Genomic DNA, 15000 nt, shown 5'->3' with positions numbered 1-15000 from the left:
CCCAAAACAAGACAACTTTTGCTTGTCTAGTCAATGCTTCTTGTAGGGCTGTCAAAAGGTTAATCGCGATTAATCGCATCTAAAATAAAAGTTTGTGTTTACATAATATACGTGTGTATACTCTGTATTTTATATATAAATAAAAATGAACAGAGTACACACACATATATTATGTAAACACAAACTTTTATTTTTTTGGATGCGATTAATCGCGATTAATCTTTTGACAGCCCTAGTTTCTTAATGTAAGAGTTTTTTTATATTTGGACTGAAAACAAGACAAAAATACTAAGTAAGAAAAGCATTTTTTGCAGTGTGTGTGTGTGTGTGTGTGTGTGTGTGTGTGTGTGCTCATTAAAATGTTGTTACTTCATTTTTGTTAAAACTGAATAAAATCAGTTTTCGACTTATGTTTGAGTTCTTTAAAGTGTTTTCTCATATTCTGCCGCTCTGGTTCTCGTTGTGTGTAAGTAGGCCATGAGTGCGTGTGTGTGTGTGTGTGTGTGTGTGTGTGATTAGGATAACTTACTGCTAAAAAAATGCTTTTCTTACTTAGTATTTTTGTCTTGTTTTCAGTCCAAATATCTAAAAAATCTTACATTAAGAAGCATTTACTAGACAAGCAAAAGTTTTTGTCTTGTTTTGGGGGAAAATAACTCACAATAACTCCAAAATTAAGGGAGTTTTTGCTTAAAATAAGCTAAATAATCTGTCAACGGGGTAAACAAAATAATCTTAATTCATATTTTATAAGTAATTCATACTTAATTCTTAATTTTGCTTATTAAAACTCAAAATTAAGGATAATTGAGTTTTAATAAGCAGAATAATCTGCCAATGGGGTAAGAAAAATAATCTTAATCCAAACAGAAAACAAGATTATTTTGCTTACCCCATTGGCAGATTATTTATCTTATTTTAAGCAAAAAATTTGAGTTATTTTCCCCCAAAACAAGACAAAAACTTTTGCTTGTCTAGTAAATCCACATGAAAAAAATACTATAGTAAAATGACTCTAGTTAATACTATAGTGTTTTTGAACCGTACTATAGTAAAGATACTACAGTAAATTGACAAAGTGTAGTAAATACTTTAATATACTACATTTTACTATAGTATTTACTAGAGTCATTTTACTATAGTATTTTTTCATGTGGGAATGTTTCTTAATGTAAGATTTTTTTTTAATATTTGGGCTGAAAATAGTGTGTGTCTGCTCATTAAAACTGTTGTTACTTAATTTTTGTTAAAACTTAATAAAATCAGTTTTTAACTTGTATTATGTTTGAGTTCTTTAAAGTGTTTGCTCATATATTCTGATGCGCGTCGTGTGTAAGTAGGCCGTGTGTGTGTGTGTGCGCGTGTGTGTGCGTGTGTGTGTGTGTGTGTTCTCTGGTTGGTAGGACGAGTCTGTATGAACAGGTGGAGCTCGAGGAGCCACTTCCTGTCGAGAGCAGATCTCGAGCTTCAGAGACGCCAGCCACACCTCACTCAGATCCGCAGAGCTCGCCCGTCTCCCGGTCAGCGATGAGGGCCGCGTCCGCCGCGATCGTCCTGCTCTCCGTGGCTCCGGTGTCAGGTAAGGGCCGTCTCGGGCATCCTCTGCCGCCGCTCGGGCTCCTGGAGGAGAGTCCAGATCCTCTCCAGAGCTCCAGCGCTCCAGCGCCTGACCTTTGGCCTCTCAGGCGTCGCGTTTAACCGGGCGATTCCACCGGGCGTCGGGCGTCCGGTCACCGGCTCGCGTCGAGCGCGTTTCCACGTGTGTCACACTGCAAAAAGTGCTTTTCTTACTTAGCATTTTTGTCTTGTTTTCAGTCCAAATATCTAAAAAATCTTACATTAAGAAGCATTTACTAGACAAGCAAAAGTTTTTGTCTTGTTTTGGGGGAAAATAACTCACAATTAAGTGAGTAAAATAAGATAAATAATCGGTTACACTTTATTTTGATTCCACTTTAGACATTCTACTAACTATAAGTAACTTTGCAACTACATGTCAACTAACTGTCATTAGAGTATTAGTAGACTGTCTGATTAATATTTACTAAAACTTTATTTTGTTGGTCCCCAACAGACATTCCACTGACTATAAGTAACTACAATTCAACTTATTCTACTAACCATAACCATAACCATAACCTACTAATACTCTAATGACAGTTAGTTGACATGTAGTTGCTTATAGTTACTTATAGTTAGTAGAATGTTTAAAGTGGACTATCAAAATAAAGTGTAACCGAATAATCTGTCAATGGGGTCAGAAAAATAATCTTGTTTTCTGTTTGAATTAAGATTATTTTTCTTACCTCATTTGTAGTTTATTTATCTTATTTTAAGCAAAAACTCCCTTAATTTTGAGCTATTTTCCGCCAAAACAAGACAAAAACTTTAGCTTGTCTAGTAAATGCTTCTTAATGGAAGATTTTTTAGATATTTGGACTGAAAACAAGACAAAAATACTAAGTAAGAAAAGCATTTTTTTGCAGTGAAGTACAGCTTTTATATTTAATAGTTTTAAACGTGAACATATGAAACTAAAGAGCAAACGCTGGTTAGGAACAAACCTCTACAGCATTAATAATCATAACCAATAATATTAATTATTAAAATCAAAACACGCTGAACTGCACGAGTGACTCTAATAGAGTCAAACTAATATCATCAAAGCTCGTTCAAATATTAATGAGACATCACCACACCAATATTACAACCACAAACTTATACATTTATATTCCTTTTGTGATATATGAATCTGATGAGATTTGCAGAAACACTTTATAACAATAGTTTTTAATGTATGAACTGTAATTTTCTCAGTATGATATAATCAAGCGTATGGATTTCATAACCGCCGGTAATATTACACACATGATGAAGTTATGATCGTATGAAGCTTCTGCTTTTATTTGAGCTCTGAATGTAAAAGGATTGACTCTTTCCGCTCGTGTGTGTGTGTGTGTGTGTGTGTGTGTGTGTGTGTGTGTGTGTGTGTGTGTGTGTGTGTGTGTGTGTGTGTGTGTGTGTGTGTGTGTGTGTGTGTGTGTGATATTCACTTCCTGAGCTGCTGCTGATGTTTATTGTAGTTTTTCCACGAACTCAGATGAAAGAACTCTATAAATATTTCTCTGATTTCTGCCGTGCGTGTTCATATTTGAGCTTTTCTGTTCATAGCAAGTGTCAGTTCCTTCTGTACTCGTTTATTATATTCAGACATTGCATATTATAGCATAATTATCATATTACAGATGATCAGCTCTTCAATCGTCTAAATTCTGCTTCGATATCAACTCTAGTTTAATCTTCATAATTCAACTTCATAATCTTCATAATTCAACTGAATATAATCTTCATAATTCAACTTCATAATCGTCATAATTCAACTTCATATAATCTTCATAATTCAACTTCATAATCTTCAAAATTCAACTTCATATAATCTTCATAATTCAACTCTAGTTTGACTCAAATAATCTTCATAATTCAACTTCATAATCGTCATAATTCAACTTCATATAATCTTCATAATTCAACTTCATAATCGTCATAATTCAACTTCATATAATCTTCAAAATTCAACTTCATATAATCTTCATAATTCAACTCTAGTTTGACTCAAATAATCTTCATAATTCAACTTCATAATCGTCATAATTCAACTTCATATAATCTTCATAATTCAACTTCATAATCGTCATAATTCAACTTCATATAATCTTCAAAATTCAACTTCATATAATCTTCATAATTCAACTCTAGTTTGACTCAAATAATCTTCATAATTCAACTTCATAATCGTCATAATTCAACTTCATATAATCTTCATAATTCAACTGCATATAATCTTCATAATTCAACTGCATAATCTTCATAATTCAACTGCATATAATCGTCATAATTCAGCTTCATAATCTTCATAATTCAGCTTCATAATCTTCATAATTCAACTGCAAATAATCTTCATAATTCAACTTCATAATCTTCATAATTCAACTTCATAATCTTCATAATTCAACTTCATAATCTTCATAATTCAACTTCACAATCTTCATAATTCAACTGCATATAATCGTAATAATTCAGCTTCATAATCTTCATAATTCAACTTCATAATCGTAATAATTCAGCTTCATAATCTTCATAATTCAACTTCATATAATCGTCATAATTCAACTTCATAATCATCATAATTCAGCTTCATAATCTTCATAATTCAGCTTCATAATATTAATAATTTCTTATTCACAAGAGCGTTATGAAAACATTATTTCTGAGTGTTTTGGGAACATCCAGTATTTTAAATGTTTTAAAAATGTTTTTCTTGGTTATGCAAACGTTCCATTGTATCATTCTTCAAACATTTTTAATGTTCTCTAAAATATTTTAAAAACATTAGACGAACGTCCAACTACATTAATAATAATAATGTATAAATCACGTTTTTGTGCTCATGTTTTGAGAACATTATTAAAGAGCAGATCACTCTAAACGTTCCATTGTTTAATTATTCATACATTATACGAGCGTTCCATTGATTAATAATTCAAGCATTATACGAGCGTTCCATTGATTGATAATTCAAGCATTATACGAGCGTTCCATTGTTTAATTATTCAAACATTATACGAGCGTTCCATTGTTTAATTATTCAAACATTATACGAGCGTTCCATTGGTTAATTATTCTAACATTATACGAGCGTTCCATTGATTAATTATTCAAGCATTATACGAGCGTTCCATTGTTTAATCATTCAAACATTATACGAGCGTTCCATTGTTTAATCATTCAAACATTATACGAGCGTTCCATTGGTTAATCATTCAAACATTATACAAGCGTTCCATTGGTTAATCATTCTATCATTATACGAGCGTTCCATTGGTTAATCATTCTATCATTATACGAGCGTTCCATTGGTTAATCATTCTATCATTATACGAGCGTTCCATTGTTTAATCATCCTATCATTATACGAGCGTTCCATTGTTTCATTATTCTATCATTATACGAGCGTTCCATTGTTTCATTATTCTAACATTATACGAGCGTTCCATTGTTTCATCATTCTATCATTATACGAGCGTTCCATTGTTTCATTATTCTAACATTATACGAGCGTTCCATTGTTTAATCATTCAAACATTATACGAGCGTTCCATTGGTTAATCATTCTATCATTATACGAGCGTTCCATTGTTTAATCATTCTATCATTATACGAGCGTTCCATTGTTTCATTATTCTAACATTATACGAGCGTTCCATTGTTTAATCATTCTATCATTATACGAGCGTTACATTGTTTCATTATTCTAACATTATACAAGCGTTCCATTGTTTAATTATTCTAACATTATACAAGCGTTCCATTGTTTAATTATTCTAACATTATACGAGCGTTCCATTGGTTAATCCATTATTGAAGAGCAGATCAATCTTAATGAACGTTCTATTAATGTTACTGGATGAGCGTTTGTTGGTAACGTTGTGAGAGCGTTGTGAGAGTGTTGACAGAGCGTTTGTTGGTAACGTTGTGAGAGCGTTGTGAGAGTGTTGACAGAGCGTTTGTTGGTAGCGTTGTGAGAGCGTTGTGAGCGTTGTGAGAGCGTTGTGAGCGCGTTGACAGTGTTTGTTGGTAACGTTGTGAGTGTTGTGAGAGCGTTGTGAGAACGTTGTGATAGCGTTGCGAGAGCGTTGAGAGTGTTGACAGAGCGTTTGTTGGTAACGTTGTGAGTGTAGTGAGCGTTTCGAGAGTGTTGCGATAGCGTTGTGAGAGCGTTGAGTGTTGACAGAGCGTTTGTTGGTAGTGTTGTGAGAGTGTTGTGAGAGTGTTGTGAGAGTGTTGTGAGAGTGTTGTGAGAGTGTTGTGAGAGTTGAGAGCGTTGTGAGAGCGTTGTGAGCGTTGTGAGAGCGTTGTGAGATTTGAGAGCGTTGACAGAGCGTTTGTTGGTAACGTTGTGAGCGTTGTGAGAGTGTTGACAGAGCGTTTGTTGGTAACGTTGTGAGCCTTGTGAGAGTGTTGTGAGAGTGTTGTGTGAGTGTTGTGTGAGTGTTGTGTGAGTGTTGTGTGAGTGTTGTGTGAGTGTTGTGAGAGTGTTGTGAGAGTGTTGACAGAGCGTTTGTTGGTAACGTTGTGAGAGTGTTGTGAGAGTGTTGTGGTAACGTTGTGAGAGTGTTGTGAGAGTGTTTTGAGAGTGTTGTGAGAGTGTTGTGAGAGTGTTGTGAGAGTGTTGTGAGAGTGTTGTGTGAGTGTTGTGTGAGTGTTGTGAGAGTGTTGTGAGAGTGTTGTGAGAGTGTTGTGTGAGTGTTGTGTGAGCGTTGTGTGAGCGTTGTGTGAGCGTTGTGTGAGCGTTGTGTGAGCGTTGTGTGAGCGTTGTGTGAGCGTTGTGTGAGCGTTGTGAGTGTTGTGTGAGTGTTGTGTGAGTGTTGTGTGAGTGTTGTGTGAGTGTTGTGTGAGTGTTGTGTGAGCGTTGTGTGAGCGTTGTGTGAGCGTTGTGAGAGTTGAGTGTTGACAGAGCGTTTGTTGGTAACGTTGTGAGCGGTGTGAGAGCGTTGTGAGAGTGTTGTGAGAGCGTTGTGAGAGTTGTGAGCGTTGAGTGTTGACAGAGCGTTTGTTGGTAACGTTGTGAGCGTTGTGAGTGTTGTGAGAGTGTTGTGAGAGTGTTGTGAGAGTGTTGACAGAGCGTTTGTTGGTAACGTTGTGAGCGTTGTGATAGCGTTGAGAGTGTTGACAGAGCATTTGTTGGTAACGTTGTGAGAGCGTTGAGAGAGTGTTGACAGAGCGTTTGTTGGTAACGTTGTGAGAGCGTTGTGAGTGTTGTGAGAGTGTTGTGAGAGTGTTGACAGAGCGTTTGTTGGTAACGTTGTGAGCGTTGTGATAGCGTTGAGAGTGTTGACAGAGCATTTGTTGGTAACGTTGTGAGCGTTGAGAGAGTGTTGACAGAGCGTTTGGTGGTAACGTTGTGAGCGTTGTGAGTGTTGTGAGAGTGTTGTGAGAGTGTTGACAGAGCGTTTGTTGGTAACGTTGTGAGCGTTGTGATAGCGTTGAGAGTGTTGACAGAGCATTTGTTGGTAACGTTGTGAGCGTTGTGATAGCGTTGAGAGTGTTGACAGAGCATTTGTTGGTAACGTTGTGAGCGTTGAGAGTGTTGACAGAGCGTTTGGTGGTAACGTTGAGAGAGTGTTGACAGAGCATTTGTTGGTAACGTTGTGAGAACGTTGTGAGTGTTGCGAGAGCGTTGTGAGAGCGTTGTGAGAGCGTTGTAAGCGTTCTTGTTATTCTGTTTTTCTCCAGACGCTGCTGATGTTGTGGAAAGTGTTTCTATCGTCAGTGGGCGAGTCGAGTTTACAGTCACAGGCTCTCTTTAATTCTTCAGTGAGGAATGACGAGACGCTGGAAAAAACAGTTAGAAAAACATCATTTCAAGGAACACGCTGTCAAAATCAATAACTTTTAGCCTTTGCTGACGCTTTTAATTCTGTGAACTCAAATGTGTCACAGCTGACAGATGTGGATTAAACACACACACACACACACACACTATCTCACGCATTCATATCTGTGGAATAATTCAGATTTCTTTCTTGTTTCTGAAAGAGTCTCATTATCTGATCATAACTCCAGTAATCAGTGTAATATTCCTCCAGTGTAGATCAGCTGTTATATATAGTAAAGTGTCATTTATTCTGGTGATCAAAGCATTTATGATTATTATCAGAGTTGAACACAGTTCATATTTCTGTGGAAACTATAATGAATGATTAATATAAAGTTCAAAAGAGCAGCATTTATCTGAAACAGAATCTTTTGTGACATTATAAATGTCACTTTTGATCAACTTAATGCGTCCTTGATTAATAAAAGTATTAAAATGTGAAAAAAATCTTCCCCCAGAGTTTTGAACAGTAGCATGTATTTTAATCTATAAATTAATAATTGCGTTATTGCTCTCCTGTTTTACACACATTAGTGTTGGAGTCGCTGTCGACACATTTGATCATATTAAGAGAAAATCCTCAAACATTATTTGTGTTTAGAGTTGATCTCTTCATTCACACTGAGGCGCATTCTTTTACTCTTTCATCTAAAACTCTTTCAAACTGCAGGAACAGAATTCAGCCGCTTCGACGGAGGACAGAAATACTGAAGATCATATCAAATAAGAGTAGATGTAATATTGGCAGAGGTGGACAAAGTACACAACTCCAGTACTTGAGTAAAAGTAAAAGTACTGTTGGTTAAATATTACTCCATTACAAGTGAAAGCTGTAAAGATAGATTTTTACTTAAGTAAACGTACAGAACTTGCTTTTAAAAGTACTTAAATATCAAAAGTAAACGCATTATTTTATTATTATTGTATGAATGTGCTGTTCCATCATGGGTGTTTAAGCCAGTCATGCTAGCAGACCTTCAACTCATTTAAATACTCGCTTAAAAGTTACAAAGCTCTTATCAAAGTCAAAATCATACTAGGTTTCTACATCGTGTTTATTTGACAGGATTATGTAAAAACATATTTCTGAAAGGACTTCAGTTAACATTATTAGCCCAACTACGCTTTAGCATGCTAACTAACATCATTGTGGAACGTTAAATCTATAAAAATCATTTGACCAACCATATTTCATACCAATATTACATTTGACAGCAAATTTTGATTTAGTTTTAGTCCTAGTCTTTTGACTACAACATTTTAGGCTTCTGAGTTGTTTTAGTTTTAGTCTATTTTAGTAGAATTAGTAGAACTAAACTTCAGTATTTGTGTTCTGGCGTCTGAGAGGCAGCTTTCTGTGCACTTTCAGACTTATCCACGTCTGCTCTTCTGAATATTAACTTTTAAGTTTGACTTTGGTTGCGCGTCTGGAAACTGATGCTTCTATTTTGCCATCAATTGATTAGTGTTCAAAAAATACTTGGAAATCATTGAACTTCACGTGAAAAGCTTTCAAAGCGGCGACGACTTTCTACTTCGAGGGCCTTGATAGAAATGTAGTGGAGTAAAAAGTACGACATTTGTCTTTCAAATGTAGTAAATGAAGTAAGTTTCCAGAAAAAATACCCCTCAAGGAAAGTACAGATACTCAAAAAGTGTACTTAAGCACAGTACTCAAGTAAATGTGCTTATTACTGTCCACCTCTGGGCTAGTCAGTGATTTTATTGTTGTCTGAATCCAGAATGTCAGTGTTTTTCTCCCACCATCTGCGTAAAAATCCCCGGCCGAATTACCAACTGTTTACAGACAAACACAAGGACGTGTGGTCATTTAATTGCCGTCCGAATCCACAAGTTTTCAAGAATATATCACTTCAAAATTCACTGTTTATATCATTTTTGACCCCTGCAGAGCACCGTAAAAGATCTAGACTTTTATTACTGAAATGCTAGAGCAATATTTCATCACCGCTCAAAAAATAAAAAGAAGAAAAGCTCGTAAACATTTGAAATGAGCCGTTATTACGGCAGCGATTATATCTGATAAAAATAATATATGTGCAGGTCTTAAAAGCCTTCAAATAGATTTTTAAAAAGGTAGGGGAGAGCGCTTTTTGACTTTCTCAGTTTGTGTAAATCCACTTGGGGTTCAGAGTATTATTGTTTCCCACATTAATATCACACATGTCTAGTACAGTTATGAGGTTTTGTTTCATTAATACAGCGTTTACTTTTTTCTTTATTTACCCCGAAAGAATGGAAGTGAAATGTGACAACATGCCCCAGAGGTACATGACCAAATAACAGCTTAAAATGTTCTGATATAATCAAAAAATATACAAGACAAACTAAAATATTTTGTCAACAAAATACAATTATTAACTTTTTAAAATAAAATAATGGCATTTTTTAATCATTTAAAAATATACGTGTTTTTGAGTTTGACAAACACATCGCTAAATACAGCGAAACAGTTCAAAACATAATAATAATGAATAATTTCTGAACATTAACTCTGTCATTATTCACCCTTTTCTCAAAAGAATTAATAAAAGTATAGAATATAATGTCATATTTCTAATAGGGGCTCATAGTAACTCATCTCAACTGTTTAATAACTGATATAAGATTACAATAATAATGGCTTTGTCTTATTTTAAATAAACACAAAAAACAGAGATGAAAACTAAACTTAAGTAGTAAATGTACTTTTGCTATGGTTAAATACATGTTCAGTGATATCTTCCAGAGTTTTTTAATTTTGCCGTGATTTTTTTCTCTAAATAATGTAAATACACAAAGTTTCGTCATCCTGGCGTGTGTGGAAAGGGTTAAAACATGCGTTCCCCTACATTTACAGGTGATTTAATAAATCATTTTGCATATTTTTAATGCCTAGCAATTAACTTGTCCATATCTTTTCATTTATTTGGAAAATTCATGTATAGAATATTATCTCTATATTTTGATGTTTTAACGAAGTAATGATTTATGAGATATTGGCAGTAACACACACACCTTTAGCGTATTTATTGTGCTTGATTTAAAATAAAAAGTGCTTGAATCTAGTGTTCATGAGGGTGGGAACCCTGGCCTTGTGTTTTTATTCAGTTACAAGTACAAGTTTGAGTCAAAGTGAGAATGTAAAACTTTACTTTTATGTAAAAATATTTGCTTTAGTATTAAAAGAGAAGAGATGAACGAACATGAAGAAGCTTTTCCACTCATTTTCTCATGCAAACGGAATTAATTGCATGTTAGACAGAAGAGTTTGAGAAAAAAACGTGTGTGTGTGTGTGTGTGTGTGTGTGTGTGTGTGTTTAACTGAATGAGATTAAGCTGGAAACGCTGAGCTCATAACCAATACTGATCGTAATAGAATGACACACACACACACACACACACACACACACACACACACACACACACACACACACACACACACACACACACACACACACACACACACACACACACACACACAGACCTTCTTCTTGGCTGTTTTTAATGTGAGTTAATTCGATTGATCAGCGTATCATCAATCGAGTTCATTGATTGACAGCTCTAATTCTTTTTCAGTGTAATGTATTTTTACTTTAGTCTTAATTACAATTCACAATGAATGTAACATTAATTATGTTTGTTTAAACTCTAAACACTGTTTTCAAGAATTATAACATTTAATTAAAAGTGTAAGAGTGTAACAAAATCAGTTCCCTCTGGAGAAAACGTGTTGATTATGATGATTATTAATGCAGTTTTATGGTGATAAATATGAAGTCATATTGACAGAAGCGTGAACTATAAAGGGTTTACACTCTTCTCTCTGATTGGATTGCGTGCGTGTGTGTGTGTGTGTGTGTCTTCTCCTATTAGTTAGTTAGTTAGTTAGTTAGTTAGTCAGTTTATTTATCCCCGTAGGGAAAGTATATATGCAGCATACTCACACAGACATTTAAGATTTCATAAATACAATCATAATTTAAAACAAACAAACTGTAGAGTGTAGAGTTTTCTCGATTTTTTTAATTTTTTTAAATGTTTTATTTTTTTACACACATTTTCTGAAAGCATGCCTCATACTCTCAGAACTCTACACACAAATCCAAAAACACACACACAATGGGCAAAACCCCTCAATTCTCCTGCAAAATGAAACTTTACATTCAAAACAATGTTATTTCTTCTCAAAATTGTATTTTGTTTCCAAAATGACGCACACAAACCATCATATGAATAGAGATTTATAAGAACCAGCTGAACTCTGATGTGCTCAATGGAAAACGCTTCTTCTCCTTTCATCAGAATGACCTACACTTACAGACAGAACATACACAGAAGTGTGTTGTAAAATATTTGAGAATATTGTTTTTATACTCAAACACACAAATGCATAAATATTTTATTTGTACACCGTGTACATCCCACTCAACACAAAGTTGCACATACAATGGTCTACAACAACAAGAATTTACTGTATACAGTTACAGTAAAAATGTTTTTTAAAAACTATGCTGCTCCAAAAGAAGAGCTCACCTGTTGCCCTTTTATGCTAAAATTCTGTTCGCTAATTGTAGGTGTTTGCCCATGTGAAGAGTCAGTGTGTGTTTTAAAATGAGATTTTCTGCATGAAAATTGTGCCAAATGCAGAGAATTGTGTAGTGTTTTGAAAAAAGTGTGTTTTAGAGCTGCAACTTGAGTGTAAAGCAGGAATTGTGCTTGTAGTTTAGCAGAATTGGTTCATGGGGTTGGTGAATGAGTTACATGTTGTGTCTTAAGTACCAGTATTTGTGTGTAAACAATTGAGAAAAACTGTAATCTAGATAACCAGACCAGCTGACCACCAATCAACACTAGGGGATGAATTTAAAAATCTGATTCCTTGGGGAACAAAAGATAGTTTGGACCTGTTTTTCATGCATCTCTACACTTGTTAAAGAGATTCCCAGCAGTTTACTAGTCATTGTGACAACCTTCCATAGTGAATGTGTGTGTGTGTGTGTGTGTGTCTTCTCCTATAGCTGTGTGTGTGTGTGTGTGTGTGTGTGTGTGTGTGTGTGTGTGTGTGTGTGTGTGTGTGTGTGTGTGTGTGTGTGTGTGTGTGTGTGTGTGTGTGTGTGTGTGTAATTTTTCCTCAGTGACGCTACAATGCTCTGTCTGCACTGCAAAAAATGCTTTTTTTACTTAGTATTTTTGTCTTGTTTTCAGTCAAAATATTAAAAAAATCTTACATTAAGAAGCATTTACTAGACAAGCTAAAGTTTTTGTCTTGTTTTGGGGGAAAATTAAGGGAGTTTTTGCTTAAAATAAGCCAAATCATCTGCCAATGGGGTAAGAAAAATAATCGTGTTTTCTGTTTGAATTAAGATTATTTTTCTTACCCCATTGGCAGATTATTCTGCTTATTTTAAGCAAAAACTCCCTTAATTTTCCCCCAAAACAAGACAAAAACTTTTGCTTGTCTAGTAAATGCTTCTTAATGTAAGATTTTGTAGATATTTGGACTGAAAACAATACAAAAATACTAAGTAAGAAAAGCATTTTTTGCAGTCTGATGTGATACTGTAGTCGACGCTGCATGTTTAAAATTTTCTTCCTAATATTATCAATCTTACATGTAAAGAAGTTCATAAAGTCATTACTGCTGTGCTGTTTACAAACATCAGAAGTTGAAGCTTTATTTTTGGTTAATTTAGCCACTGTATGGAATAAATACCTCGGGTTGTGTTTGTTTTCTTCTAAGAGAGTCGAGAAATAAGCAGATCTAGGAGTTTTTATTTTTTGTATGCGAAACTGCATCCTTCCATGAGATGCGAAAAACCTCCAGTTTAGTTTTCTTCCAGCTGCGCTCCATTTTTCTGGCTGCTCTCTTGAGGGCCTGTGTGTGTGTGTGTGTGTGTGTGTGTGTGTGTGGGCATGTTTTTGTGAAATATCAGGACACAAATGTGTATAATGACAAAAAGAGGGTGAAATATGAGGACGTTCCCCATGTCCTCACTTTTCAAAATGCTTATAAATCACAGAATGAGGTTTTTTTCACAGAAAGTGAACTGCACAGTCTGTGTGTGTGTGTGTGTGTGTGTGTGTGTGTGTGTGTGTGTGTGTGTGTGTGTGTGTGTGTGTGTGTGTGTGTGTGTGTGTGTGTGTGTGTGTGTGTGTGTGTGTGTGTGTGTGTGTGTGTGTGTGTGTGTGTGTGTGTGTGTGTGTGTGTGTGTGTGTGTGTGTGTGTGAGTGAGGGGTAGGTTTAGGGGCAGTGTAAGGGGATAGAAAATACGGTTTGTACGATATAAAAACCATTACGCCTATGGAAAGTCCTCACATTTCACAAAAACAAACGTGTGTGTGTGTGTGTGTGTGTGTGTGTGTGTGTGTGTGCGTCTGTGGTGTGAGAGAGGAAGTTCAGATGAGCCACATTCAGACCAGCATCCTATTAAACACCTGCACTGATCGTTGAAATGTTTCGTGTTCATTACATGTTTTAAATTGTTCAGTTGAGTTTGTGTTTATTAAATAGAAAACTGTGTGTGTGTAGTTTCATCGGTGTAATGAATGTAAATGCAAAGTTCAGGCGCTGGTTTTATCGAGTGTAGTTGGTGTTTGTTTAGTTCAGTGGATCAACATCTGTTCTGCTCATGATAAAATATGGTTTAATATTCTGTGTGTGAATCAAACCTGCAGCTGAAGGAGTTTCTCACACAGTGACGCGTTTACACTGAACCGGTTTATGAGCAACACATGAGGAAAGTGTGTGTGTGTGTGTGTGTGTGTGTGTGTTCCTCCCACTTTATCTCTCTCACACACACGTTATTCAGTTAGAGCAGCTGAACAAACCGCTGAACTAGAAACAGCTCGCGTCTCACACCACAAACACTTCATACGAGTCTCTTCGTGTGTGTGTGTGTGTGTGTTGAATATAATAATGTGAAAGTGCAGTGTTCATGAACTGAATGATGTTCTTCCTCAGTATTTTTGTCTTGTTTTCCGGCACTTTAGACACAGTTGCTCCTCTGTGCTTAAAGAAAATAGTCCAATGCCGTCACAACACACACACACACACACACACACACACACACACACACACACACACACACACACACACACACACACACACACACACACACACACACACACACACACACACACTCGGGCCCTTAAAACAGCAGCCAGAAAAATGGAGCGCAGCTGGAAGAAAACAAAACTAGAGGTCTTTTGTAATTCGTGGAAAGAGCACATGATCACATACAGAAAGGCTGTAAAAACTGCTAGATCTGCTTATTTCTCAACTCTCTTGGAAGAAAACAAACACAACCCGAGGTATTTATTCCATACAGTGGCTAAATTAACCAAAAATAAAGCTTCAACTTCTGATGTTTGTAAACAGCACAGCAGTAATGACTTTATGAACTTCTTCACATGTAAGATTGATAATATTAGGAAGAAAATTATAACCATGCAGCGTCTAATACAGCATCACATCAGACAGAGCATTGTAGTGTCACTGAGGAAAAATTACACTCTATAGGAGAAGACACACACACACACACACACACACACACACATTCACT

The 15000-nt window shown here is 35.7% G+C and overlaps 1 protein-coding gene across 1 annotated transcript in view; it reads left to right on the top strand.

Annotated features, from left to right (window-relative positions):
* The first annotated feature begins 1406 nt into the window (after positions 1–1406).
* The window catches only part of cd247 (CD247 molecule), a 32492-nt gene continuing 18898 nt past the window's right edge, over positions 1407–15000 (top strand). The window contains exon 1 of the mRNA XM_079813629.1: positions 1407–1579. Coding sequence (XP_079669755.1) covers positions 1528–1579 — 52 coding nt within the window. The 5' untranslated portion in view covers positions 1407–1527. The remainder of the gene's footprint in view (positions 1580–15000) is intronic.

This window comes from Gobio gobio (assembly GCF_949357685.1).
Source record: "Gobio gobio genome assembly, chromosome: 3".
NCBI classification, from domain to species: domain Eukaryota; kingdom Metazoa; phylum Chordata; class Actinopteri; order Cypriniformes; family Gobionidae; genus Gobio; species Gobio gobio.
Note: the sequence above shows the minus strand (reverse complement) of the source record. Positions and strands in the feature narration are given on the sequence as shown.